General features: G+C 40.5%; 1 protein-coding gene across 2 annotated transcripts in view; it reads right to left on the bottom strand.

Annotated features, from left to right (window-relative positions):
* CACUL1 (CDK2 associated cullin domain 1) overlaps positions 1-26,825 on the bottom strand; it is a 66,444-nt gene extending 39,619 nt beyond the window's left edge. The window contains exons 1-3 of one of the 2 annotated variants that reach the window (XM_060099035.1): positions 26,187-26,825; positions 4,856-4,982; positions 3,866-3,968 (exon numbers count right to left, since the gene is read on the bottom strand). In XM_060099035.1, the coding sequence (XP_059955018.1) occupies positions 3,866-3,968; positions 4,856-4,982; positions 26,187-26,547 (591 nt within the window). In that variant the 5' untranslated portion in view covers positions 26,548-26,825. The remainder of the gene's footprint in view (positions 1-3,865; positions 3,969-4,855; positions 4,983-26,186) is intronic. The other variant, XM_060099043.1, reaches the window with a different exon arrangement.
* Between the last annotated feature and the right edge of the window lie 693 nt (positions 26,826-27,518).

The following is a 27,518-nucleotide window of genomic DNA, read 5'->3' as shown; positions in this document are numbered from 1 at the left end:
AGTGCAGAGCTGTTACTGCCAAGACGTTACACATGCATAGAAGAAGAAGTTCCAATGGCCTTTTTGTTTGTTGGTTTGAGGGGAGTGTGAGGGTTCTAGGAAGATTTTACACAGGTGGACACAAATGAGTTTGAGCCTGAGAAAAGAATGAAGAAGCATCTGCCAAGCAGGAAGCAAAGAAAAACTATCTTAGAACTGAGCTTAAAGCAACCAGATGTTTCAGTAAAGCCACTTCATTTTAACGTTGAGAAAATTCACAAGATGATATTAGCATGTTTAATCAAGAGGCACACAGTTGCTGAGTGGCAGAGCTGAGACCAGAGCCCAGGTCCCCATGTTTTTATCCACTTTACCCTGCTATTTAATAATGGTTCGAGTTAACACTCTTACAAAAAAGATCATTTCAAAGTAAGATTTTTTTATAGTCTCCTATTGCTGAACTCAAAGTAGGACACGTATGGATTCTAAAAACAAGCTAAATTCCCTGGTTTTACATTGTATATTACCTTCACATTTATCAATATGGTTTTTTAAATACTAGCATCAAAAGAGCTATCACTCTTGTCTATGTTATTTTTATAAGAATTATTCCTATTATTAGTATAAAGCAAAAATTCTTTAGTTACCTAATATGCCATATTAGTAATGGTAGAGAAAACAGGCACTCCGAAACATACAGAACCAGTGGGAGCATATAACTTGGTACAACTTTTGTGAACCACAAAATACGGACATGGTAAATGACATGACAGGCAGACCTCGGAGATACTGCAGGTTCAACTGCAGACCGCCACAATAAAGCAAATATCAATAAATCGAGTCACATGAATTTTTTGTTTCCCAGTGCATATAGACGTTATATTTACACTATATCGTAGTCTATTAAGGGTGCAATAGCATTATGTCTAAAAAAAACCAACGTACATACCTTAATTTTAAAATACTTTATTGCTAAAAAATGCTAACCGTCATCTGAACCTTCAGCAAGTCACAGCAGTAATATCAAAGATCACTGATCACAAATCACAATAACAAATATAGAAATAATGAAAAAGTTTGAAATATTGCGAGAATTACCGAAATGTGACACAGAGACAAGAAGCAAGCAAATGCCATTGGAAAAATGATGCCGAAAGACTTGCTCAGCACATGGTTGCCACAAACCTTCAATTTGTAAAAAATGCAATATCTGTGAAGTACAATAAAGCGAAGCACAATAAAACTTACAAGACTGATTATTCCCTGTAGCACTGTTAGTAACAGCAAAAGGCTGGAAGCAACCTAAATATTCATGGATTAAAAAGTGGTTAAACAAATTGAGGTACCTCAATAAAGCAAGGTACAATGAACTATTATGCATTCCTGATAAAGAATAAAGGAGCTCTACGCACACTGACAGGGATCACTCTCCAAAACCTCAGAAACTTACTCTCTGAACCTCAGTGACTCTCAAGTATTAGTACCCTGTGCAGCCCATCCTGGGCAAGTAACAGGTTACCTTTGTATTACTGATAATTGATCAAGCAAATTTATGCCAGGGAATGTAGCCAAGTGGCCTTTCAAAACTGCCAATTAGACTGAGCTTGATAACGCAGTACTATAGTGCCCTCTAACTTTAAAAAATATTTTTCAGTAATATTCTAACTGTAAGAATGAAATGTAGTCGTACAGTGCTTACAAAATTAAGTACAAGAAAAAATTCTACTCAAGCAGAAACTGCAATATGACAAATAACTAGCAAGTCACAATTCTATCAGTCAAATTAATGACTCACGGGATGGCAAAGCATACGTGTAAAACATATTATAAAATTTCCAATTCACATTTCATAGATAACTTTTATAAGCAAGACAAGTAATTATTTTATCCTTATAATTTGAATTGAAATGGTTCGCTTTCTGTTTTAGAATATTTAATATTATTTCAAAAATAGCAAAACAGTATTCATAAAACAATCCTTTTTGAGATGAGTTCTTTGTTGATCTAATGAAATCTCTGGTACACCCTGCACCCCAAAGACCACCAAGACTTCATGTTAAAAAACGAGATCAAACTCGGATTTCTACTAGAAAAGCTTTCACTAACCAACAGAGAGTAAATATTTATAAACATTCATTTGCTATACATTTCATTCAGCAAGTGATGCTTAGTATGTATGAGATACTGGGCAAGGTACTAACAGCACAATAATGAAAACAGACATGCTCCTCCGCCCTCTCAGGACACAATACTGGGGTGGGGAACGTGGGGAAGGGGAACAGCTAAACCAGAAATTACACAATGAACTACCATGAAGTATTGGGTGTTACAGAAGCACAGATGAGGGGCTCCCAAACCTGACTTGGGGAACAAGGTATCAGAGAATGTTTCCCAAAACAAATGATGTCTAAGGGGCAGCCTAAATGTTAAGTTCACACTGACCGAAAAAATAAGAGGGCAGAAGAAAAGGAAGAATGTTTCAGGCAGTTAAGTTAACGTGGCAAAAGCCAAGATGTGAGATAGTACCTAAAATGTTCAAGGAACTGAAGTAAGTTCAGTATGCAGGAGCAGAAAGGTAAGACATCAGGCTGCAGAAATAAGCAGGAGTCAAAAAGTGAAAGCCTTCCTAAATCATATTAAGAAATTTAGACTTTATTCTAATAGGAATATGATAATCAGAGCTGTACCTTAGAAACAGTCGCTCTGAAACGCAAGATTCTAGTTAGATGTGTTAAGACTAGAGGCAGAGAGCACCAACTAAGATGAGCATTTTAGTAAAACACTTGAGATGATGTGGCCTGGACTGGGTGGTGGCCAAGTGGACAGGAGCCAAGAGAGAAACAGAACAGAAATAGGATTCAGCAGTAAATTGAACGTGGGGATTCAGAGAGAGGGCAGAGTCAAGAATTAGTAAGCAGATCATTCAAAGCTACAATGCGCAGACCTTAAGCTTCATCTATGGTTTACATACAATGCCTAACACTAAATATATGTTAGATGAATAAAGGTTTTGTATTTAATGGCAAAAAGATGACGAAAACAATTTACACTAGCAACAGGAAAAAGATATATTTGGCTATGATAAACACAGGTCTGGCTATACTTAAAAAAAAAAAAAACCACAAGGTAAGTGAGGAGAATATCCAAATAGCAACCCAGCACTTGCTAGAAACTGTGGATATTTCAGAATTGCTGGAGCACTTCCTAATTGTGGTGTGGACCCTGGTGATCTACTGCTGAGTGACTTTTCTGCACATCTTGTAACTTCTACACCACAACTAAAATGTGATCTGGTCCTGGAATAAAGATACTACCTGACCTTCAAGCAATGGAAACTTTACTGAGGCAGGGAGGGGCAGAGTAGGATCAAGAAGCCAAGTGCTTCCTTAAATAAAATATTTCCTGCAACTTGCCCCAGATTTTACAGCTGGGATGATGTTCATCTGTAGAGGGTTTATCAACAAAATGCTGACTTCAGTTGTTTATATTAGCAAATATTAGAAACTGGTAGGCAAATGACACTTCAAAGATAATAATTTTCAAAAAAGTTCCAGAAAAAAATTAGAATGTACACGTTTATAATATAAAAGTCACCAAATACTGAGGTTAACAGAACAAATAAGGTTTTACATAAAAGAAATATTGCATGGTAATAAACAGAATTAAAGTTGGAAATACATTTAATCCAAAAATGTCCAGAGTTTATGTCAAATTTTCAAATTAATCTATTCCAAAGATAAGACCATTTGATCAATATTCATCTATAAAATATTTATAAATTTATATCATAATCAAATGAACAAGCCTCCAAAGGTATACTATAAAGCTAATTCCAACCAGTCAGAAAATCCCAAAGAAGCTAAAATCAATACCATAAGTTCTTTACCTGCAGCTCCTTTGAGACTCTTTCTAAGTGATTAGTTATCTTTTTAATCAGATCACTATACATCTGTTCCGAGTGCTGCTGGCATACACATTTATACACACAACTGTGGGGAGGAGGGGAGACAAAAACCAAGTTAATGATTTTAAGGTTGAAGCACTTAATTCAACCTAAGGTTAAGGCATACCCTCAATATGTAACCACTGGTCAAATAATTAATTCAGGCCTCAAAAAGTGACCAATTGCAACTCTTAAAACAAAAATTTATCCTGCCCCAATCAGTGTTCATATGCAAGAGACATTATCACCAGCTACAAATAATCTTTTTGAGTATTCTATTTAATTTTTTATCCGTATTAGATAATCTAATATTGGGTGATTATCTGAGAGTCTGACTATGATAACTACTAATAAGCCAGTTTCTCTCTCGTTTTAATGAATGTCAAAATAAGGAAGAGAGAGTGACAATCAGCAGAAGGTTTCTAACTAACAAAAACGTTTGCTAAATAACCTCTTTGTGCATCACTTGTGCAGAACAGCACAGTTGTCACTTCCTCCTCTTGTGACTGGGCTGATCTCACAACGCACCCCGGTCCTCACTAATTTGCTACTTCCATTTACCAGGAGCTGGGAAACAAAATAACCAAAGATTGTTAAACTTGTGTGCCACAAACATCAACAGATTAAGCTAACATCTCCCTGTGATACTAAAACTACGTATTTTTTGCCTTTTTCACTGACCTCTATAATTTCTGCATTATGTATGGTGGGCGTGGCAGGCTGAGGTAGGATTAACACTATCTTCATTTGAAAAACAATTCTGAAGCAAAAAGTATAAATCAAACCCCCAATCCACAAGCATGGAACATATAAATAACTTACAGAGCCTTAACGTAGGTATCATATATTATATGCATACAAACTGTCGTAATTCAAGTTGCTGTGAACTTCACTATACCCTCTAAAACCCAAGCAAATTAAATCTTGACTTACCTGTATATCTGTTCATAGGATATGGGGATATAGTCACCAGGACTCTGAGTTAAAAGCTGATCTATGGCACCATCCAATTTTGGCCAGTATGTGCTCTTATAATCTTCAATCGTTATAACATTCATTACTAAAAGTAAAAAGTAAAATTAATATTACTATGTGCCACATATAAAATAAACAAATCAATTCTGTATTCTCCAATTCCTCCCACTTACTTTCTGATTTTACATTGACACTGTGTCACCTAAATTCAACTCAATTATTATCCCATTTCCAATTTCAAAAATCCCAACCTGGACAGGGATTTGAAGCAGCCATTAATTATGATTTTTAAAAAAATTACTATGAATCTGTTCATCTTTAAAAATAAAAACAAAACAGCAATTATCTCTGGTTCCCTCTCCCGGTTTCCGTTATCAGTGGAGTTCTTAACATGCACTGACCCTCAAATACATGTTGCCAATGATGTGACAAGATGGCCTATGCATGAACCATGATAAAGTTCTGGGAAACTATGACCTCCAATCAATCTTTACAGACAGCTCTGGGAAATCTACCTAGGGAAAGGACTATGGAAATTAATTTCCAAATGCTACGGTGCTAAAAACTCACAGAGATTTATCGCACCACCAGTACCTCCTGGACATGACTACAGCTCTGACTCAGGCTCTCCCTAGCCTACCCTTTAGAAAAGCCCAACAGAAAAAAAAAAACGTGGATGAACGGGAGCCTTACATTGAAGGCGTACCTCATTCTTAATGGCTGGCTCTTATTCCTCCATGATAGGTTTAACAAAGCATTTGTAACAGGTTGTCCTAACAACAGTGAAATCCAGGGGGGATGGGTGCTTCACAACAATGAAATGCTAATGTAAAAAAGAGCTACCCAAAGCACCTAAGATACCCTGTGTCTTTATGAACCATGGTAGGAGCTAACAACTACTAGATCAGCCATTTTACTGTTTATTTTTATCAGAAACTCAAGAGCAGAAGGTTGACTTCCCCAAGTGCACACAACTAATCACTGGCAGAGGTACCAGGTAAAGCAAAGCCTTGACTTAGCATCTTTCTATCACACTACAGAGTTCCAAATTTTAGTCATTCAGGTTCAAGACGTTTCTCATATCTATGTGCCACCTATATCATGTTTGTTCAATATTTTCTTTAAATCAGTTCACTTTTTTTTTTTGCTTAAATATACTCAAAGGACACTTGAGGAGTGAACTATTGATTTACACAACACAGAAAAATCTTAAATGTATTCTGCTAAATCAAAGAATCAGACCAAAAAGGCTACATATGGTAAGACTCTCACTTATTTATAAAGGCATAACTATAGGGAGGAAAACAGATCAGTGGTTGCCAGCGGAACTGGAAGGTGGAAAGAAGGACTGTCTGCAAAGGGGAAGCAGGAAGGAATTTTTAAGACAATGGATTCTTTTGTATGGAACCGCGGTAGTGGATACGCCATTCCATGCGTTTGTCAAAACCAACAGAACTATACACTATAAAAAGTACATTCACTGTATGAAAGAAAAAAAAAATTCACCCAGGATGTAGTGGTAAAGATGGAATGGCAAACTGTGGCAAATGAATCTAATTTACAAATGAATCACATAACCCACACTAAAAAAAAAAATAGGGAAGAAAATGGAGAGGAAAGGAATGTTTTGACTACATATAAGGCTAAAACCAAAAAGAACTGTACACGCGTGTGCACACACAGGCACACACACAAACGGGAGCAGGAGGCCAGATGCTGGAGGGCCTTATGGGCAATGCAAAGACTTTGCCTTTCACTCTAAGATGAGGACACGTGGAAGGTTTTGAGCAGTGATGTCATCTGACTTTGATTTTCTGTGGATCATTCCAGCTTCTGTACTAGCAATAAACTAAGTTAGAAGGCTGTGAGATGATGGGGGATTGGAGCAGGTGGTAGCAGTGAGGGCAAGAGGAGAGGTCAGATTTTCAATATATTTTAAAGTAGAGCCAACAAGATTTGCTGATGGTTTGGATGTGAGATGTGAGAGAAGGGTCAAGGATGACTCTGAAGTTTTTAGCCTTCAGCACCGAAGGATGGGGCTGCCGTTGACTAAGATGAGGAGGATGTAGGAGAAGCTTAGCATGTCTGGGAGTGAAGCTGAAACTGTTGGTACCCCACCCATTTACAGTGATCCACAAAGGTCACTGTCAGCACCTACCATTATTTGCCAGTGTTCTCTCTGGCTGCCGGGGTTGCTCTGCCTGAAGGAGAGGCCGGTTGGAAGTTCTAGAGAATTAACACCCCCAGAAGCCATGATCAAGTAATGACTAATGAGAACTCAGTGTAAATACCCAGCGTCTCCCTTTACCCTAGGTGAGTACGCACTGACTCCCAAGTCCCCGCTGGGATTCCACTCCAGTCACCGCAGTGCTGCCTTCTTTACGGCCTCCTTACCATCCCTGTCTCTGTCTCCACACTCCTGCAGGTGCTTCCTAGAATCACCCCCTTATGCATAAAACTGCTCGCACTTAAAACAAAGTAAGAATTGATCAAAAACAGAAAAGTAGTGTCATTTGCAATATAGAAATAAACACAGTGTTATTAAATTCTAGCTAGGTCCTACTGCCTTTAAAGGTTCTGAGTGAAGCTTGCTTTCCCTGTGAATAAAGGAGATCGGCAGATGCTGAGAAGTGTTACACGCTAGCTCCAAAATACCACCTTTCTGCTTTCAGAAGGATTAAAAAAAATTTTTTTAAGTAACTGAAAAACAAAGAACTTTCTCACTATGTGATTCTAGGTTACTGACCTCCTATCAAGTGTTTATCACCTAAACCACATCATACACCTGCTCTACGCCAAACGCTGGGAATTAAGGAAGGTAACTGACAAGCTCAGAAAGAAAACTTCAAGTACTGAAAGCCAAGAATGAACACACCAACCCCATGGGTTCCTGGACCACTCGGTTCAATTAACTCCACCCTGCGCTGCGGCTGGGGAGACACCTGCTTCCCAAGCACACGTTTCACACTTTGGCAAATCTCCAAGTCAAAGATATGACAGAGGAAAAAGAACCTAAGATGTGAAGTCCCGCAGCTGTCAGGACAGAATGAAGCTCCACAGAAGCAATGATCTCTGATGCCTCTCAGGTATCTTTCATGTGGCATTGAAAAAAAAAAACAAAAACTGCTCTGGTTTTAAATATCTTTGAAAACAGACTTTCAAACCAAAACGAAAAAGGCACAAGTCACAGTAGAAAATCTTAAATCCTATTTCCACATCTAAAAAGAAGCTATATTTCCACATATATTTTGCTTGAAAAACAACAGAAAACCAATTCACTCACATGCTAGCTATTACGGAGTGAATGTTTGCGTCCCCCCAAGACTCATGTGTTGAAGCCCTAACCCCCAATGTGATGGCATTAGGAGGTGGAGCCTTTGGGAGGTTTTTAGGCATGTGGGCGGAACCCTCACATGAATGGATTTAGAGTCTCTAGAGGACTCCCTCACCGCTTCTGCCATGTGAGGACCCAGTGAGAAGATGGCCTTCTGTGAACCAGGAAGCAGCCTCTCTCACCAGACTCTGAATCTGCCAGCGCCTTGATCTTAGACTTCTCATCCTCCAAAAGTGTAAGAGATAAATAAGCCACCCAGTCTATGACAGTCTGGTACAGCAGCATGAACAGACTAAGACACTGGCTAACATGACTTTCTTCTCAGGAGCCACCCAATCTTCACCACGGTAGCAAAGGAAAGCAGAACACAGGGAAGCATCTGCAGAGCTACAGGGAATTTGAAGAATGAGCACTAGTTGGTATTCATACGCTTAGCCAAAGATCAGGAAGGTTTTTCATAGCAATCTGTGGTCAACACTTAAAATGACAATCCAGAAAATGCTAAGACATTGAATTCCTTGCTAATCTCAACCCAATCTCTGACTTAAAACAAACAAAATATATTAGCTGTTTGGTTTATCTAACATTTGACACGCACAGCCTAAAAGTGTGTGTGTATGTGTGTGTGTGTGTGTGCATGCGTGCAGTCCTGAATTCTAAAACTAGAGCCTCTAGCTAGAGAAATGTAATCAATCACTTTCAACTTTGCCCACAAAAAAGTTCAGACTAACCAAAAAAAAAAAAAAAAAAAAATGAAACATGGAACCTAAACAAAAATGAAATTACCATTAAATAACTAAATTTTATCTAGGTTAGATTTTCCAGCTTTCTTGAAGAAAATGCACTATTTTTCAAACTGTTTAAAGAAGGTATTCTAAACTCAAATGCCTACAAGGCCCAGGCCATTAACATAAATGGGTAAAACAGGCCTGGTATAAGAATAAAAAAGAGCAGTGAGCATTTCAATGAGCTGGAGAATGCGTATGCCCTCTAGAGACATTCAAGTTCACAAAATGTAAAAACCCTCAGGTTGCCCTCATAACATCACGCCACAAGGCTTAAACCTTGAAACTCATAAGATAACAAGCTCACATAGCCTCAGTTCTATTGAGAAAGTACTACAACGGACCTTTACTAAAATAAAGTGAAATAAAACCTAAAACACATGGAATAGCTGGAATCTAAGGTTCAGGAAATACTATCAGATTGCTAATAAATGAGAAACTATTAGGGATATGTAATTCATACCAGGCAGGAATAAATATGTTCAACTCTCATACTTTGTTATCCAAGTAACTTATCGACACTTGACATGTTACGTGTTTACTATCCATCTTCCTCAAACTAGACATAAGCCCCTTGGAGAAGGAATTCAGCGCTAGAGCCCCAACTCCAAACTATCATATGATACGTATTCAATAATGTATGTGAAGTAAATTAATTTAATGGAAGTCAAAATAAATGTTTAATATAAAAACAGTCCAAGGCATACTACTTATTAGTAGCTCTGGAATTAAAAACTGAAGTGCATTTGGTTTCACACAGGCTAAAGCAAACCAGGTAAGCCCTACCAGATATTCCTTTTGAGTTTTTTTTCTTGTTATCTGTTTGTAAGGGGAGGATATATTCAGAAACTACAGCAGGTATTATTAATTCATTCTTGGTCTACTGCGAAGACTGGCCACTACCTACCATCAGTGGCTCTCAAAATCTGATACCAGAGCAGCATCAGCATCACCTGGAAACTTGTTAACTTAATGTAAATGCAACCTGCCAGGCCCCAACCCAGACTTAGGGAGTCAGAAAAGTGGGGAGCGTGTAACACGTGATACAGAAATCCGTTTGAGCCCTCCAGGTGATTCTTATGCCTGCTCCTTTGAGAACCACTGCCTAATGCTCCTATTCAAGCTCAGGACAGCCAAGGGTCACAGGTGCACCTCTGTTCTCAATTGCTAGCACATGGTTGTTGGCTCCAAACAACTCGAACTGGAGAGTCAAGTAAAGGTGTAAATGTAGCACAGAAAAAAATTTAAAGGGCAGCTAGGAACTGTTTTATGTCAAAAAAGCATTAAAGTTCTACTCTTCCATGTCCCTTCTCCCCATCAAAAAGGCCACTCTCATTAAGAACTGGCGCCTTAAGAAGAATACAGCATTGGCAATTATGAAATAAATGATTAAGCCCAATTAAACAGGCTAAATTGTGTCTCAAACATAGTGACCTTTTAGATTAATTGTAACTAATTACAATTAGATAATCTGACAAAGGGACTAGGAGAAAAAAGCTCTGGGCTTTCCTTTTAACTCTGGCTAGGGTATGTGATCTCAGAGAAAAATTACGACTTCTTGTTGTCACAGCAAGCCCATCTATCAATAACAATCCTGTAAATCTGTGTGGTCCAAAACATTACCACCTGGTAGAATATTATTCTTCCTCCAGCACAAGGGGATGTCTGAAATCTTTCAAGTAATGGACAGAGAGAAGCTGAAGGCCAAGAACAAAGCCTGCAGAATGGGGAGAAGCCTTTGGGAATAAAGAAAAAGATCAGTCAGAGTGGAAGAGAATCAGAATCAGAACAAGGTTGTGTAGTCTAACAAATAAATGGAGTTTTACTCTTTATTTTAAAAAAAACCAAAATCCCAGTTACTTATTTCTCTCAAAAGGAAAATAATTTAATCCTGGCAAAGGAAAGACTAATACTTAGCTGCTCCTAAGAGAACTGCCAAGTTGGGAAAAAAATAGTAATAGAAGTGACCAAATCCTTTAAAGATCCTTTTCCATATTAGGAGGAAAAAAACAAAAGCTGTGCCAGCTACTCGGGTATATTTTGATTCACCAGTAAAAGATGATAGCTAATGTTAAGTCCTTAATGAAGCAATTGTTTCTGAAGTAAGCTAAAAACTTTTAAAAGTTGTATGCTCTATGGGGAGTTTCTAAGTTTTAAGTTCTAAATTGCATGTGTTTGGGAAGTTTCTAAGTTATAGGGTTTGGGGTTTAGGGTAAGTTACATTTATATAAACAAATAACTAGATAACATTTTGGTCCAGATAAGGCTTACAACATACTAACTATATGAAACCATATAACCTGCTTTGCCTTGTTTCAAATGACATGTTTCTTTCCCCCAAACACTGTAAAACTTGTAGAGAAAACACACTCCATTGTTGTTTTCCTGCGTAGAAATAGACACATTTCTCAAATTGAGGAAAAAACAGAAGAGTAGGAACTTCCTTCATCACTACTATCTTAAAAACAGAAAGTAGCTGCAGTGGCCTACCAGCAAGATTGAAATCTATCAATACATTACTTTAGAATAGTTACTGCATAACATTATTCTACAATTACAACATCACATTTGAACCTGTGACACAGTTCTCACTATGAACATGTTATGAAAGTACATATATGAAAAGGTCAAGTGCTATCAAAACATCCATTATGGCTCCAACTCCAACTAATCCAAAATCTCACAATATTCAAATAGAAAGTATCTGCTCAATTGTGATTACATATGTGCAGACCATGCTAACTGCACATCTTGCCATAGTTTTAAAATTCTGTTTTACCTGCAAGATTTAAACAAGTCAAACTCTCCACGGCATTAAGACCAGGAAAGTAACTGTGAAGTGGTAGCATAAGGCAGTGTGTGCTGAGGTGGAAACACCAATAGGTGAGCTAATCTTGCCCTGCAGGACCCTGAGCAGTTCAGGACCTAAGGACAGGATACAATGAGCGAGGTTTAGAGGCAGAGAGTTGGTGGCTGGAGTGGGAAGGGTGAAGATTGGTTGCAAGTCTGTAGACTAAACAGTAAAAGAGAGAAGAGTTATTCTGCACAGAAACTGAAAGGTAAAAGCTTGGGACTCCAGGACAGATACATGGTTGGTGGGTTGGTGGGTGGGTGGGTGGGAAGCACAGGGCTGGCAGATTTAAGTTAAGTCAAAAGTCAAAATAAGAAACGTTCAAACATCTAACCCTGCTCCTTTTCTTTAATTCTAGAATGCCATCGGCCAGGAGAAATGTCTTTACTTCCTGCCCCACCTACCCAACCCTACCATTCTCCCAGAAAGGAAGAAGATCCTTCCCTAGAGAAACGGAACAGTCCCAGAGAAAAGACATTCACACACTATTTGGCAGTTCCCCAAGAAATAGCAGCTTTGCATCCAATTAACCCGAAGTGAAGCCCAACACTTACACTTGGCAAGGTCCCTTGTAAACACAGAACTACCAATTAGCCTTTTTCACTTTTAAATACGAATAGACAGCTAAGGATCACGAAAATTTGCAAAGTCTCAGACATCAGAGATCAAAACAAACAAAAACTGCAAAGATAAAAGCAAAGAACTAAAAGAACAAAAGAAAACTTTTTTTAAAATCCTATAATTACTATGCTGAGAAGATAAAAATTAGTAACAGTAATGAAAAAGGAGAATTCCAAATGCTCTTAAAATTAAAAATATAGCCATTGTTAAAAATCCAAAAGAAGGGCTTCCCTGGTGGCGCAGTGGTTGGGAATCCGTCGGCCAATGCAGGAGACACGGGTTCGAGCCCTGGTCCAGGAAGATCCCACATGCCACAGAGCAGCCAAACCCACGCGCTACAACTGAAGTCCACGCATCAGAGAGCCCACGCTCTGAAGCGGGAGAAGCCAGCGCAATGAGAAGCCTGCACACCACAACGACGAGTAGCCCCTGCTCGCTGCAACTAGAGAAAGCCTGTATGCAGCAATGAAACCCAACACAGCCATGAATGAATGAATGAATGAACAAATAAAAGCATTTATCTCATCATAAATGCCTTTATCATAAAAAAATCCAAAAGAAAAAAGTAAACACCTAGAAACTCTCCTAGAACATTAAGAGAAATAGAATATACTAAAAAATAGTTAACAGACTTAGAAGATCAAAACAGGAAATTCAACATTTGACTACCAATAATTCCAGAGAAAAGGGAGAAGAGAGAAAATGTAAAGGGAGAAAAACACTGACTCATTAACCTAAGGAAACATCCCAATAATTTTCCAAAGGGAAAAAAAGATCACATGCAAAATAACAAGAATAAAAATGGCACCTGAATTCTCCACTGTAACACTGCAAGCTTAAAATCAATGAAGCAACACTTTAAAATTTATTTAAGGGGCTTCCCTGGTGGCACAGCAATTGAGAATCCGCCTGCCAATGCAGGGGACACGGGTTCGAGCCCTGGTCCAGGAGGATTCCACATGCTGCAGAGCAACTAAGCCCGTGCACTGCACCTAGTGAGCCTGCGCTCTGGAGCCCGGGAGCCAAAACTACTGAGCCCATGTCCCACAACTACTGAAGCCTGGGTGCCTAGAGCCAGTGCTCCACAACAAGAGAAGCCAATGCAGTGAGAGGCCCGCACACCGCAGTGAAGAGTGGTCCCCACTCGCTGCAATGCACAGCAACGAAGACCCAACGCAGCCAAAAAAAAAAAAATTATTTAGGTAAGAATTCTGTACCCAAACAGTCAATCAAGTGAGCATTTTTATATATTCAAGACCTGATATTATTATCCATACACATTTTCCCAACAGCCAGCCAGCAGATATGTTCTGTACATACACACACATACATGGGAACACACCAGTAAAAAGAAAGACATGAAGTGAGGTGGCCAAGACGGCAGAGTAGGAAAACCCTGAACTCACTCCTCCTCCCATGGATACACCAAAATTACAGCTACTTACAGAGCAACTATCGATGACAACGGCCTAAAAACCAGCAGAAAAGATATTCCACAACTGCATACCTAAACAAGGAACCACAGTGAGCTGAGCAAGAGAGGCTGAGACGCGGTATTGTCAGGATTCACAATTCCAGGTCAGCGATCCACAAATGGGAGGAACATCACAATCAAAGAGGTTCTCCCCAAGGAGTGAGGATTCTTTCCGAGCCCCACATCAGGCTCCCCTGCCCAGGGTTCCTGCATCAGAAAGATGCGCCCCCAGAACATCTGACTTTGAAAACCAGCAGGGCTTATGTCCAGGAGAGCCAGAGAGCTGTAGGAAACAGACTCTGCTCTTAAAGGGCATACGTTAAATCTCACACACTTCAAATCTCAGCACAGAGGCAGTAAATTGAAAGGAGCCTGGGTGAGACCCATTTGCTGATCTTGGAGAGCCTCCTGGGGAGGCAGGAGGCAACTGGAACTCCCCCTGGGGATGGAGATGCTGGCAGTAGCCATTTTGGGGAGCTCGTTCTACCAAGATAACACAGCATTGGCAAGTGACATTTTGGAATCCTCCCCCTAGCTCATTAGCACTGGGGGCTTACCCGCCCACCAGCAGGCCAGCCCCAGCCCCAGGGCCAGGCAGACAGCTGGGAAGCCTACCCTGCCCTCCAGCAGCCCGGCAGCCACTGCATGAGGCAGGGCCTCACAGCCAGGCTGGGGGCCAGCCCCGCCTACCAGCACACCCACCATAGCAGTCCTGCCATAAAAGAAGGGCACAGGCAGCCCTACGGGGGCACCCCTTGAGCATATAGCTCTGGTGACCAGAAGGGAGTGTGCTACTGGGACCCACTGGATGTCTCCTACATAAGGCCACTTCTCTAAAATCGGGAAATGTAACCAACCTAACACAGAAAACTGGGCAAAATGAGCAGACAGAGGAACATGTCCCAAACAAAGAAACAAGACAAAACCTCAGAAAAAGAACTAAACAAGTGGAGACAGGCAATCTACTCAACAAAGAGTTCAAGGTAATGATCATAAAGATGCTCCCTAGCTCAGAAGAATGGATGAACATGGTGAGAATTTCGACAAATAGTTGGAAAATACTGAGAACCAAACAGAGCTGAATACAATTAACTAAAATTAAAGTTACACTAGAAGGAATCAACAGTAGATTAGATGACACAGAGTAACAGACTGTGATCTGGAAGACAGTAGTAGAAATCACCCAAGTTGAACAGAAAAAGAGAAAAAATAATTTTTAAAAATGAGGATAGTTTAAGAGACCTCTGGTACAACATCAAGCATACTAACTTGACAGGGGTCTCCGAAGGAGAAGAAAGGAGCAAAGAACTTATTTGAAGAAACAATAGCTAAAAACTTCCCTATCCTGGGGAAGGAAACAGACATCCAATTCCAAGAAGCACAGAGACTCCCAAACAAGTTGAACTGAAAGAAGTCCATGCTAAGACACATAATAATTAAAACTGCAAAATTAAAGATGAAGAGAGAATCTTAAAAGCAGAAGAGAAAAGCAACTAGTTACATATAAGGGAACTCCCATAAAGACTCACAGCTGACTTCTCAGCAGAAACTTTGCAGGCCAAAAGCGAATGGCATGATATTTGCAAAGTGATGAAAGAAAAAACTTACAACCAAAAATACTCTACCTGACAAGGTTATCATTCAGATTTGAAGGCGAGATAAAGAGTTTTACAGACAAGCAAAAGCTAAGAGTTCAGCACCACTAATCAGCTTTACAAGAAATGATAAAGGGGTTCTCTAAGCAGAAAAGGCCACAACTCAAAATATGAAAATTATGAAAGGAAAAATTTCACTAGTAAAGACGAACATATAGTAAAGGTAGTAGATCAGCCACTTATAAAGTCAGTAGGAAGGTTAAAAGACAAAAGTAGTAAAGTCATCTAAAACCACAATAAATAGTTAAGGGATATACAAAACAAAAAGATGGAAAATACAACATCAAAAACATTCAACATGATGGGGGGAATAAAAATGTATCGTTGTTAGAAGGCATTCAAACTTAAGAGATCATCAACTGAAAACAATCACATATGTATATATGTTGTACCATATATACAGCTTAAGATACGTGGTCAATAATATTGTAATAATTTTGTATGGGGAGAGACGGTTACTAGATTTATTGTGGTGAACATTTCATGATGTATGCAAATATCAAATCACTATGCAGTACACCTGAAGCTAACATAATATTGTACATCAACTATATTTCAACTTTTAACAAAACTTTTAATAAATAAATAAAAGGAAGATATCAAGTAACAATCATTCCACCTGTTGGGAAGTCCATGAGTGGCAACTGTGGGCCCTGAGAAAAAAACAGGAACAAGAAGATTAACAGCTCCACAAGCAGGCAAAAAGAAAATACTGATTAACTGAGCATTTCAAAAACACCAGTGACAGGTATATGGTGGATGTGATAAAGATGTTGAAAAACTTTAAGAATCAGTTTTTCAAAAACGATGCAAGTATAAACAAGGCAACTTACTAGCAGAGTTCTATGTGAAAGAAAATGTAATCTGAGTACACTCCTGGCTCTTTAGTGAATATTTAGTTGTAAATATGGTTTATTTTGAACCAAAAATTGTGGTATTTAAAGAATTAAAGAGGTAAGGTGTGTAGAGGTATAAGAGAACTAAAACGTCGTGGAAATAACAGGTCAACAGGTAATATAAAACTAACTAAGTAATCAATAACAATATTAACACATTGAAATGTGTGGATAAATACCAGAAGAGACAACTAAATGAATTAAAAATAATTGACTCTGGGTCACAGGTCCAGGAATGGGAAGGAACAAAGGAAGGAATCACTGATTTTCATTATATATCTTTTCACACAGTTTAAGTTTTTAAAGTATAAGCCTATATAAAAGCAAAGTTCTGTGTTGTTTTGTTCTAAGACCAAAGAGTTTGGTGAAACTCAAATCCTCTGAAAGGGAAAAACAAATCCGGTGAAACTAAATTTTTGTTTCAGCACTTCCAATATTCTAAGGTGCATGAAATGAGAAAGCTCAGCTTACCCACTGCCTACTGGATCTCTCCACCCAAAGGTTCCACAGACAACTTAAAAAAGACACACACACACCCCTACCTATACACCTACCATATCCTTATCCTCCCTTCTTCCCACCCAAGTTTTACAGACTGTAGTCCCCAAATGTTTCCAAAGTCGGACACCACCTCTCTTCCAACGCTTTATTTGTTCAGGCTGTCATCTCTTGCCTAGACTACAATAATTAAACCCCCTAACCAGTCTCTCTGCCTCCATTCTCTCTCCTCTCTAATCTATATTAACATGCTAAGACAAATTTTACCAAGGTGACTCCCTTACTATACTTCAGTGGCCCCTATTTCTGCAGAAGAAAATCCCACCTCTAACCTGGCATGCCCTTCGCATCTAGACCTTTCTATCGATCTAGGTTTAATTTGTGCCACTCCCTCCTCACACCCTATGTTCCTACAATAATTTCAACTCTGGGTCTTCCACGCAGGCTTCTCCCTGTGCAAAGGAAGTCTCTTCAAGGCCAACCCTGGCACCTCAGTCCTCCTAACAAACCTTTATTCATTTTCAAAGATTCTTTTCCCCTCTATGCTACCATGTCCATACATAACTTTACCACAGCATTTAATTATAATGTATCACAATCATCGGTCCATCACCCACCACACGAAACTCTGTCTCATTCATCACCAGGGGCTAAAATATTACCTTGGCATACAGAAGACGATAAATAAATATCTGTTTGGATAAAATGCCATTCTAGTCAGCACATCTGCAACTACCAATGACCTATCTATACTCTTAACTACAGAGGTTAATAGCCAAACAACTACAAAAGTAGGAAGAAAAATGGAAGGCCAGTTTTCCCTGCCAAGGCATATTATAAGAGAATATCCACAATCATTTTTTATATAGCATTTAACAGTTCACAGCGTGATTATATATGGTCTGCGGCTTACAGAGTTACAGTTTAAAGAGAAAGTAGGGCTTCCCTGGTGGCGCAGTGGTTGGGAGTCCGTCTGCTGATGCAGAGGACGCGGGTTTGTGCCCCGGTCCGGGAGGATCCCACGTGCCGCGGAGCGGCTGGGCCCGTGAGCCATGGCTGCTGAACCTGCATGTCCGGACCCTGTGCTCCGCTACGGGAGAGGCCACAGCAGTGAGAGGCCCGTGTACCGCAAAAAAAAAAAAAAAAAAAAAAAAAGAGAAAGTAAACAGCATTCATTTTCTTTAGGGATTTGGGACTGGGCCTTACATAAGCATTACAATGGCCTTCTCTTACAGTTTCATCACCGTCACTTTGTGCAATTCATGTCAAAAAACGGCAAGACAAGATCCCCAATGAGATCCTGAAATTTGGACAATCGATCAATACCATAGTGATGCTTGCTGCAGCACAACTCCACTAAGCTGGAAGGCAAGAAGATACCAAATAACCACCACGGATGCTGCAAACAGTGCATATTTTAAGGCCTGAATACATTAACTGATCCACTTGTAAAAGAATCAACCAATCTGGAAACTGGCAGATAGGACCTGATCAAGTAGAGCAACTTTATTTAGGATTTACTAAAATCAGTTAGCACTTTCACTAAATTCAAAAGTCAATTTTAACATACTTCTGAGTCATGAATTTAAAGAAAAGAATAATTTCATTGAGTTCAATTAAAAAATACTGTGAAGCTTTTATTCATCTGGAGAAGCTTTTGGTGCAGTGGATTCAGAATTACCCTGAGATCGTGGCACAGTATCATCAGTCAAGGCAAGACCCCACCCACCCCCTCCCTCCTTCCATCTAGCCATTCAGTGCCTTTTATCCTCACGCTCCAGTCCCACCTGCCCCAACACATTCCGACAGGGAACCATTCTAGCCTGTTTAATATATCTGGAATATAAACAGACGTGACATATGCTACATCTGAGCAGAGGCTTTTAAAGCCATTGTGTGTTGCTGTCCACTCTCTTCTCTTTGTCTCTGCCAAGAGTGACAGGACCCAGAAAAGAGCTGCGCTTCAGAATGAGATGACATGTGAAAAGCCACGACCAACTGTCAGCCACTAACATAACATGAGCAAGAAATAAGCCTTTGTTGGTCCATAAGCTCCTGAAATTTGGGGGTAATTATCAAGCTGACTAATGTGCAATGAAAAACTGAACTAAATAATTACACTTCCCAAATTACATTCCATCAGTGAGATACATCTGAATGAGATTTGGAAGGCCAAAGGGAGGCAATGGGCAGATTACTGCTGCTGGTGGTTCTGGCAAGTAAGGTTGGAGACGTCAGAATTTGTGGCCGCCGAACTCCAAGTTCCAGTGTCTGGTCACCAGCTTCAAGGATGAGGGAGGCAAGTGTGACGATGTAAGAATGGCGGTCGTGGCAGCAGAAGCAGCAGCCTGTCCTCTGGAAAGCAGCTTTAGGCGAGCAGCCTCACTGACTTCCTACCTCTGACCTTTCCAACAATTTACAGTGGACCCAATTTCTGCTATTAAATCTCCTGCTGCTTTAGATACCTAGAGTGTTTTCTTGCACTGAACTGACTGATAAAGTATTTGGTACCAGAGTAGTTACAGGACACAGACTCTTAAAAGCTAGGAACCTGGCTTTGGTTTTCCAATCTAGTTGGATTTAAAGGCAATGATGACATTGCCACCATTAGATAACATAATACCAATAGTACATGGCATGTAGCAGCAAAGAATTACTTATCACCCGTAGATACCTGGAATAAAGTTCTTCTTGAAGAAAACAGCACGGCAGACTGCTAAGTGCATTATGATGGAAATAAGAAAGACAAGGACTGTGGAGTGGGCTGATTCTGAGGACAGGTGAAAGCTTTAAGAAAATGATTAACTCAATAAACAGAGGACCAAAGAGCATCCATGAATGCATAAAAGAACCTCTTAATTCTTACAGGCACAGGGTTGATATAGCCAAAAATCAAACAGAGTGATTCTGCAAGTTACAGAATTACCAAATAAAAATAATTCAAAGCCTAGACAGATCTCTTAAGTAAAAGTTAGGGCACTGATTGTGAAATGATAAGACCCTGAGGCCTGAAATGGGGTCAGTTTGGTGGAGTTTGATCAATCTGAGAACCCTGACCTCACAAAACTCACTGAGCCTTCCCTACCTGAGAAGCATCCCTCCCACCCAATATGAGGCTAATCTTTACTTGACTGAAGCCCCTGCTCCCCTGCTGTAATACTACCTGGAGCCTTGCAAGGGAATGCAGATTCTCCTCATGCCTTACCTCCAAGCAGCTCTCACCGCCTCTAACCCTCCAACTATTATAAATCAAATTTCCCAGGGGAAGAAGCACCAGATCTAAACAAACAGGAGCTAGCCTTCATTCCAAAAGAACTACAGGCATACCTCATTTTGTTGTACTTTGCAGATACTGCGCTTTTTACAAATTGAAGTTTTGTGGCAACTCTGAGTCTAGCAAGTCTATCGGTGCCATTTTTCCAACAGCATTTGCTCACTTTGCATCTCTGTCACATTTTGGTAATTCTCGCAATATTTCAAACCCTCTACCAGCGAAAAGATTATGATTTGCTAAAGGCTCAGATGATATTTAGCATTTTTTAGCAATAAAGTATTTTTCAATTAAGATATGTTCAATTTTTTTAGGCATAATTCTATTGCACACTTAACAGACTACACTATACTGTAAACATAACTTTTATATGCACTGGGAAATGAAAAAATTTGTGTGATTCACTGTATTGTGATATTCACTTTACTGTGGTGGTCTAGAACAGAACCCATAATATCTCTGAGGTACACCACTGTGGACTTTTGGAAGACTTTAAGAATTCTAAAGACTGAAACATAACTTTAGGTAAGACTTAAGTTATCTAAAGGAATACACTTACTGAAGATTCTTTATTCACTGCAGTATCTCAAGAAACTAGATATGGTTATAACAATTTGCTCAGTTAACTTACTGAAACCTGGACTCAGTGACAGTCTATGTTAAAAACAGTTGGAACTCTTGTTGATTAAGAGTGAATTAACAACAGATTAGACACCAGAGACAACACAGCAATAGAAACTATCTGAACTGAAGCAGAGGGGGGTGAAAAAGCTGAAAAAGATAATGAACTGAGCCTCAGTGATTTAGTGTACAATAACAAGTGGCGTAACACATATGCAACTGAGGGGCATGGGGCAGTAATTCTGAAAAAATATAAAATGAATGATAATGTTCCAGATTTGACAAATTCTAGAACCCCACAAATCCAAGAAGCTCAAAGAACACTAACAAGAATACACCTAAAGAAAACTCTACCACAAGGAATATCACAATCAAGTTAAATTTGATTTAGTGAAAGATAAAGTGAAAATCTTAAAAGCAGCCAGAAAAAAAGGACACATTACTAGAGAGGAACAAAGATAAGAATATTCAGACATTCATTAAAAGAAATAATGCAGGCCAGAAGACAGTGGAAAGACATCTTTAAAGTATTGAAAGGAAAAACAAAAACAAAACAAGATTATCAATCTAGAATTCTATATCCAGCAAAAATATCCTTAGAAAATGAAGGTAAAATGCTTTTGGGGACAAACAAAAGCTGAATAAATTCAAGGCTAAATCCCTTGGCAATTTTGGGCACTGCAAATATCTTCTCTAATTCTTTCATCTGTCTGTCACTGAATGAAAACCTTTAATTTTTATATAATCAAAGTCATTACTTTTTTTTTTTTTTTTTTTTTTTTTTTTGCGGTACGTGGGCCTCTCACTGTTGTGGCCTCTTCCGTTGCGGAGCACAGGCTCCGGACACGCAGGCTCAGCGGCCATGGCTCACGGGCCCAGCCACTCCGCAGCACGTGGGATCCTCCCGGACCAGGGCACAAACCCGTGTCCCCTGCATCGGCAGGCGGACTCTCAACCACTGCGCCACCAGGGGAGCCCAAAGTCATTACTTTTTCACCTTTATAAGTTTTAGGAGATAAAGCTTTCCCTAGGGAAAGAGCTTCTTCAACACTGTCTTCCATTAATTTTATAACTTTTCCTTTCACATTTAGACCTTTAATTATCCATCCCTTTAATTAATTCATCCCATCTGTGGTGTTAGGTTTTTCACCATAAAGTGAGCCGCTCTTCTAGCAACATGACTCCTTTCTCTGATGATTTATGATACCACCTTTATCTTAAGTTCCTGAACATATAGGTAAGTCTCTGCTCTCCAATTTGTTCCCCCAGTGTACTTTTTAGGTTCTTGCACTTATACTAGTTTTTATCACTATAGTTTTGAAACAGTATCCTAACCTCTGGTAAGGCAAGCCCCCACGAAAGCAAATCTTTAAGACTGATTTAGCTATTCACAGACTTTATCCCACCTGCCATATAAATTTTAGATCAGGTTATTGAGTTTGTCAGACAAACCAACTGGAATTTTGATGGCAATTTAATCAAATTTATAGATTATAGATTAAATTTATAGATTTTTGATTAAATTTATAGATTATAGATTAAATTTATAAATAGATTATAGATTATAATAGATATATATAGAATATAATAGAATATAACAAATATAGATTATAAATAGATTATAGATTAAATTTATAAGTAGATTAAATCTATAAATTTATAGATTAAAATGAAGAAAACTGACTTCCTTACAACAATAAGTAATCTAATCCCAAGAGCACGGAAAGTTTTCCCATTTATTTAGGTCCTCTTCTAGCTCTTTATTAAAGTTCTCTCCTTAAAGATCTTATGTACTTAGGGTAATTCCTAGAGACTATAGTTTTCTTGCTATTATTGTATACAATATTTACTTTTAAAAAATTTTATTTATTTTTGGCTGTGTTGGGTCTTTGTTGTTGTGCGGGGGCTTTCTCTAGCTGTGGCGAGCGGGGGCTACTCTTCCTTGCAGTGCACGGGCTTCTCATTGCAGTGGGTTCTTTTGTTGTGGAGCACGGGCTCTAGGCGTGCGGGCTTCGTAGTTGCAGCACGTGGGCTCAGTAGTTGTGGCTTGTGGGCTCTAGAGCGCAGGCTCAGTAGTTGTGGTGCATGGGCTTAGTTGCTCCACAGCATGTGGGATCTTCCCAGACCAGGGCTCGGACCCGTGTCCCCTGCATTGGCAGGCGGATTCTTAACCACTGTGCCATCAGGGAAGCCCTACAATAAATATTTACTTTTGATTACCTTTACTAATTGGTTATTGCTAGTGTAGTAAATGCTACTAACTTTTGTAGGGTGATCTTAAGTCCAGTAACCCTGCTAAACTCTTACTAGTTCTAATAGCTTCTCTTGATTCTAATGGTTCTTCTAGATAAGTGATATTAACTGCAAATAATGAGTTTTATTGCTTCCCTTCTTATCCTTATACTTTTAATTTTTTCCCCCTGTAGTGTTCGTCAGGACCTTTCTTATCATGTTAAACAGTAACAATGACAGAGAGCATCCTTATCTTGTTACTGATCTTTTTATTTTATTTTTTGCCATGCCACATGCAGGATTAGTTCCCCAACCAGGGTTTGAACCCGTGCCCACTGCAGTGGAAGCGCTTAGTCTTAACCACTGGACCACCATGGAAGTCCCTTGTTACTGACCTTAAAGTAAATGTATCTGAAATTTCTCTGTTAAGTATTATTATTTGCTGTAGGTTTTTGGTAATGACCATCATTTAGTTATCCTGCGTTCCAAGCTTGCCAAGAGTTTTTATCATATATGGGTGCTGGATTTTATCAAATAATTTTATGGTATCGAAATAATGATGACTTCTCTCCTTTAGTCTATTTTTTTTTAAACTTTTTAATATGGGAATTTTCAAGTACATATACAAAAGTAGAGAGAATGGTGAACCCACATACTCTCCTTTAGTCTATTAATAAGATAAATTACATTAACAGATAAATAGATGTTGAACCACACTTACATTACTAAAACAAACTCTACGGATCAAGATTCTTTTAACACATTGTTGGGTTTGAAGAGCTAGTATTTTGTGTAGGATTTTTACATTTATGCTAATAACTGAAAACAGATGTATAACTTTCTCATATTAACTTTACCTAGTTTTAGAATCAAGATTTCACTAACTTCATAAAATGAGCTTGGCATCTCTCTCTCTCTCTCTCTTTTTCCTACTTCCCAGAACAACTTTGAAAAAGGAATTGTTATTTAAAAGCTCACTGCACCTCAATTATAAGATTATCTTCATCCAGAGTTTTTGAAAGGGGACGTTTTACTATTTCAGTTTTTAGATATTTATTAGTCAGCTCGGGCTTCCCTGGTGGCGCAGTGGCTAAGAATCCGCCTGCCAATGCAGGGGACACGGGTTCGAACCCTGGTCCGGGAAGATCCCACATGCCGTGGAGCAACTAAGCCCATGCGCCACAACAACTGAACCTGAGCTCTAGAGCCCGCAAGCCACAACTACTGAGCCCGTGTGCCACAAGTACTGAAGCCCGCGCGCCAAGAGCCTGTGCTCTTTAACAAGAGAACCCACCGCAACGAGAAGCCCGCACACCGCGACGAAGAGTAGCCCCCGCTCGCCGCAAACAGAGAAAAGCCCACACACAGCAACAAAGACCCAACGCAGCCAAAAATAAAAATAAATAAAATTAAATTTAAAAAATATTTATTAGCTCAAGCTATCTACTTCTTCTGTTACCAACTTTCATAGTTTGTAGTTTTCTAAGAATTTACACATTTCCTCTAGGCTTTCAAATTTATAAACCCATAGCAATTCATAAAACTCTTCTTCTAAACACCTCATGTTTGTACCTATTTCCCATTTATCACTTATTGTATTTGCGTTTAAAAAATCGGAGGTCCGTTTAGCTTATTAATTTCAAAAAACAATCTTTTCGTTTGGCAAATCTTTCTTTTGTTCCTAATTTCACTAATTTTTGCTCTTAGCTGTATGCTGTTTTTTGAACTCTTAAAATGAACTTGGTTGAAACACTAAAGCAAGCTTCCTTCAGCATTCAGATAAGTCACCCTGCCACTGTGTCCCAGCTCTGGTTTCACTGCATAGACTTCAACACACAAATTATACAATATAAACATTATTTTCATGTACACATAATACGGAAAAAATCGTAGACATATCTTACCAACCATACCTACATATGAACGTCTCTGACTAAAGCAGTATCTTGAAAGCAAATAAATAAGGTTATGTGCTTGTTCCAAAAAAAAAAAAAAATGTGTAAAGCTATGACTATACATCTGAACCAAGGCAGATATTTTCTCTGCACAGCTAATTGGACAATTATTGGTACAGCTTGATAAAATTAGCAACTAGAAATGAAATCTCCAGTTGCTTTACCAGATGCCATTCAAAACTTGCAGTTATTAATAGGAGAGAAAAATCTCGCTGTGATGGTCAATTTCCACCATCAACAGCCCCCAGAAACACCACTTAAAGCAAACGCACTTTTCTTCCTAGCTGTGGAAGCATACATCCCTGGTTGGAGATAGTTTCGGTTACAAAACAGATTTGGGTCTTAAATCTCTCTGCCTGCAGTTGAGCGTTAGGGCAGATCACTAACATAAAAGTTCAACATTGAACAGAATCTTAGATTTGGACACATACCGAATGGCTTATTCTTATGAGTGCAGACTTTGAAAAAGTAATTTTGTACATTATTAGCTTCAAAACGGATGTCGCAGCTCCCACTGCGCTGTTACTCAAGAAGAAACTCATACATTTCCCTATCGGGATGCAGAAGGCGTGCACTGGAGAAGGGAAAGAACGAAGCGTAGATATAGGTCAACTTTCTAATTCCTGACTTGTTTAACGCAGACAGGCTAAAAGCACAGAAACACAAGGGGCCAGATTTCTCTTTCCCCTGGTTGCAAAAAAAAAAAAAAAAAAAAAAAACTGAAGGCCTCTCCCTAACGAAACTCGGACAGCCTTATTTTCCCTTCACGTTTGAGGGTGAAACTTAAGGGGGAACGGAGAAGAAAAGAGCTTCCTGATGCTGAGAGATAGCCAGTCGTGATACGGCTCGCGTTTGTAGGAGAACTTAGGGATGTGTGCGTAACCAGGCTGCTCTTTTAGGCCAGGTAATACAAGAAGCCAGGGCCGCTCCGGCGCCGGCCGCGGACACCAAACGATGGCGGGGGCGGGGGGTGAGGCGGGGAGGGGAGGAGAGACCCAGGCCTGAAACAAAGGAAGCGGGATGGCCGAGAGGGAAGGATTCGGCGTCCGGGTGGGGAGGAGAAAAGCCAAGGCTGCAGACGAAAGGCTGGACTCACAGAACTTGGAGGTGGAGGTGTTAATGTTGATGCTGGAGCTGGGGGTGGCGGCGGGGGCCGCCTTGGCCACGGCGGCAGCCGCGTCGCAGCTCTTCAACATCATGATCACCCCATTCGGCTCCGGCGGTGGCCCCATCGGGAGCCCCTCCTTGGGGCCTTTCCTGTCCACGGAGACCGCAGGCATCGCCAGCAGCTGACCCCCCGGAGGCTCTCGGGCAGGGGCTGGGATCGAAGAGGGGGGCGGAGGGGGTGGGGGGGGCTGCCGGAAGCCGTCCACGGCGGCCTCCCAGTTGTTGTGGTTCTGGTCGTCCATCATCGCCTCGTAGCTGCCCCCCTCCTCCTCTTCCATGCTTTCCTCCATCCTGCAGGCCCCCAGCACCCGCCCGCCTCACAGGCACCTGCCGCCCGTCTCAACCCCGGGCCGGGGGGCACCGCAGCCTCCTCGAGCTCACATCGCCGAGGGCCGGAACGGGCGCGGCGGGGAGGGCAGCGGCGCACCGGGTCTCTCAATCTCCCCCGGCCGACTCGTAGAGACAGGGCTGACGGCGGTGGGCGCTCCCGGGCTCCAGTCAGGGAGAGGCAGCCGTAAAGCAGCAGCGCCCCTCACGACATTTTACAGCAGCTTCCAACAGGCAGTTGGAAAGGGCAGCTGGGGGAGCGGCCAGGAGGGCACGTGGTGCGAGGAACCAGCCGCGAGAAAGCTAAGCGAAAAGGGGCGGGAGCTGTGAGCCACCCCAACGCAGTACAGCAGAGGTTCGCCCCGCCTCGACTGGTCCCATGCGGAGAGGAACTGGGCAACCAGTCCGGAGGAGCATTCGTCGGCTCCGCCCCCGGCCCGGCCTCACATGATAAAGGAGTTTGGCTGCGCACGCGCGTTCAGAGTTTGGTTACCAGGACTACGGGGAGATGAGCGGGCGACTAAGACGCGGTTAAAACCTGGCCCTGGGTTGGTGTGCCCCAGGCTCCCCGTCTCACTGGTGTTTTTCTTCCGCTCGCCCGATTTACAGGGTTTCGCACTGCAGCGGGCCTTGCAGCCCCAGCTTTTGCTTGACCACGGAGCTAGGGGGCCAGTAGAAGCTCCGCTTCGCCATTATAAACGGGTGGGAGTGCCCAGGGCGGCCCTTGGCAGGATTGCTCGTGAGCCTCAGCCCACAAGACCCAAACCCTCAAAATCGAGGAAGACAACCGAGACAGCAGAGTGGCTTAAAAAATAAATGTGTTTGAGCTATTCAAGAACTTTTTTAAAGTTCCTTAACTCCTCCGTACACAGGCCAGAAATTTTAAACTTAAAAATGCCACTCTCCGTATGCTGTTTCACAAGTCTAACCACAA

This window comes from Mesoplodon densirostris, chromosome 1 (assembly GCF_025265405.1).
Source record: "Mesoplodon densirostris isolate mMesDen1 chromosome 1, mMesDen1 primary haplotype, whole genome shotgun sequence".
Classification (NCBI taxonomy): domain Eukaryota; kingdom Metazoa; phylum Chordata; class Mammalia; order Artiodactyla; family Ziphiidae; genus Mesoplodon; species Mesoplodon densirostris.
Note: the sequence above shows the minus strand (reverse complement) of the source record. Positions and strands in the feature narration are given on the sequence as shown.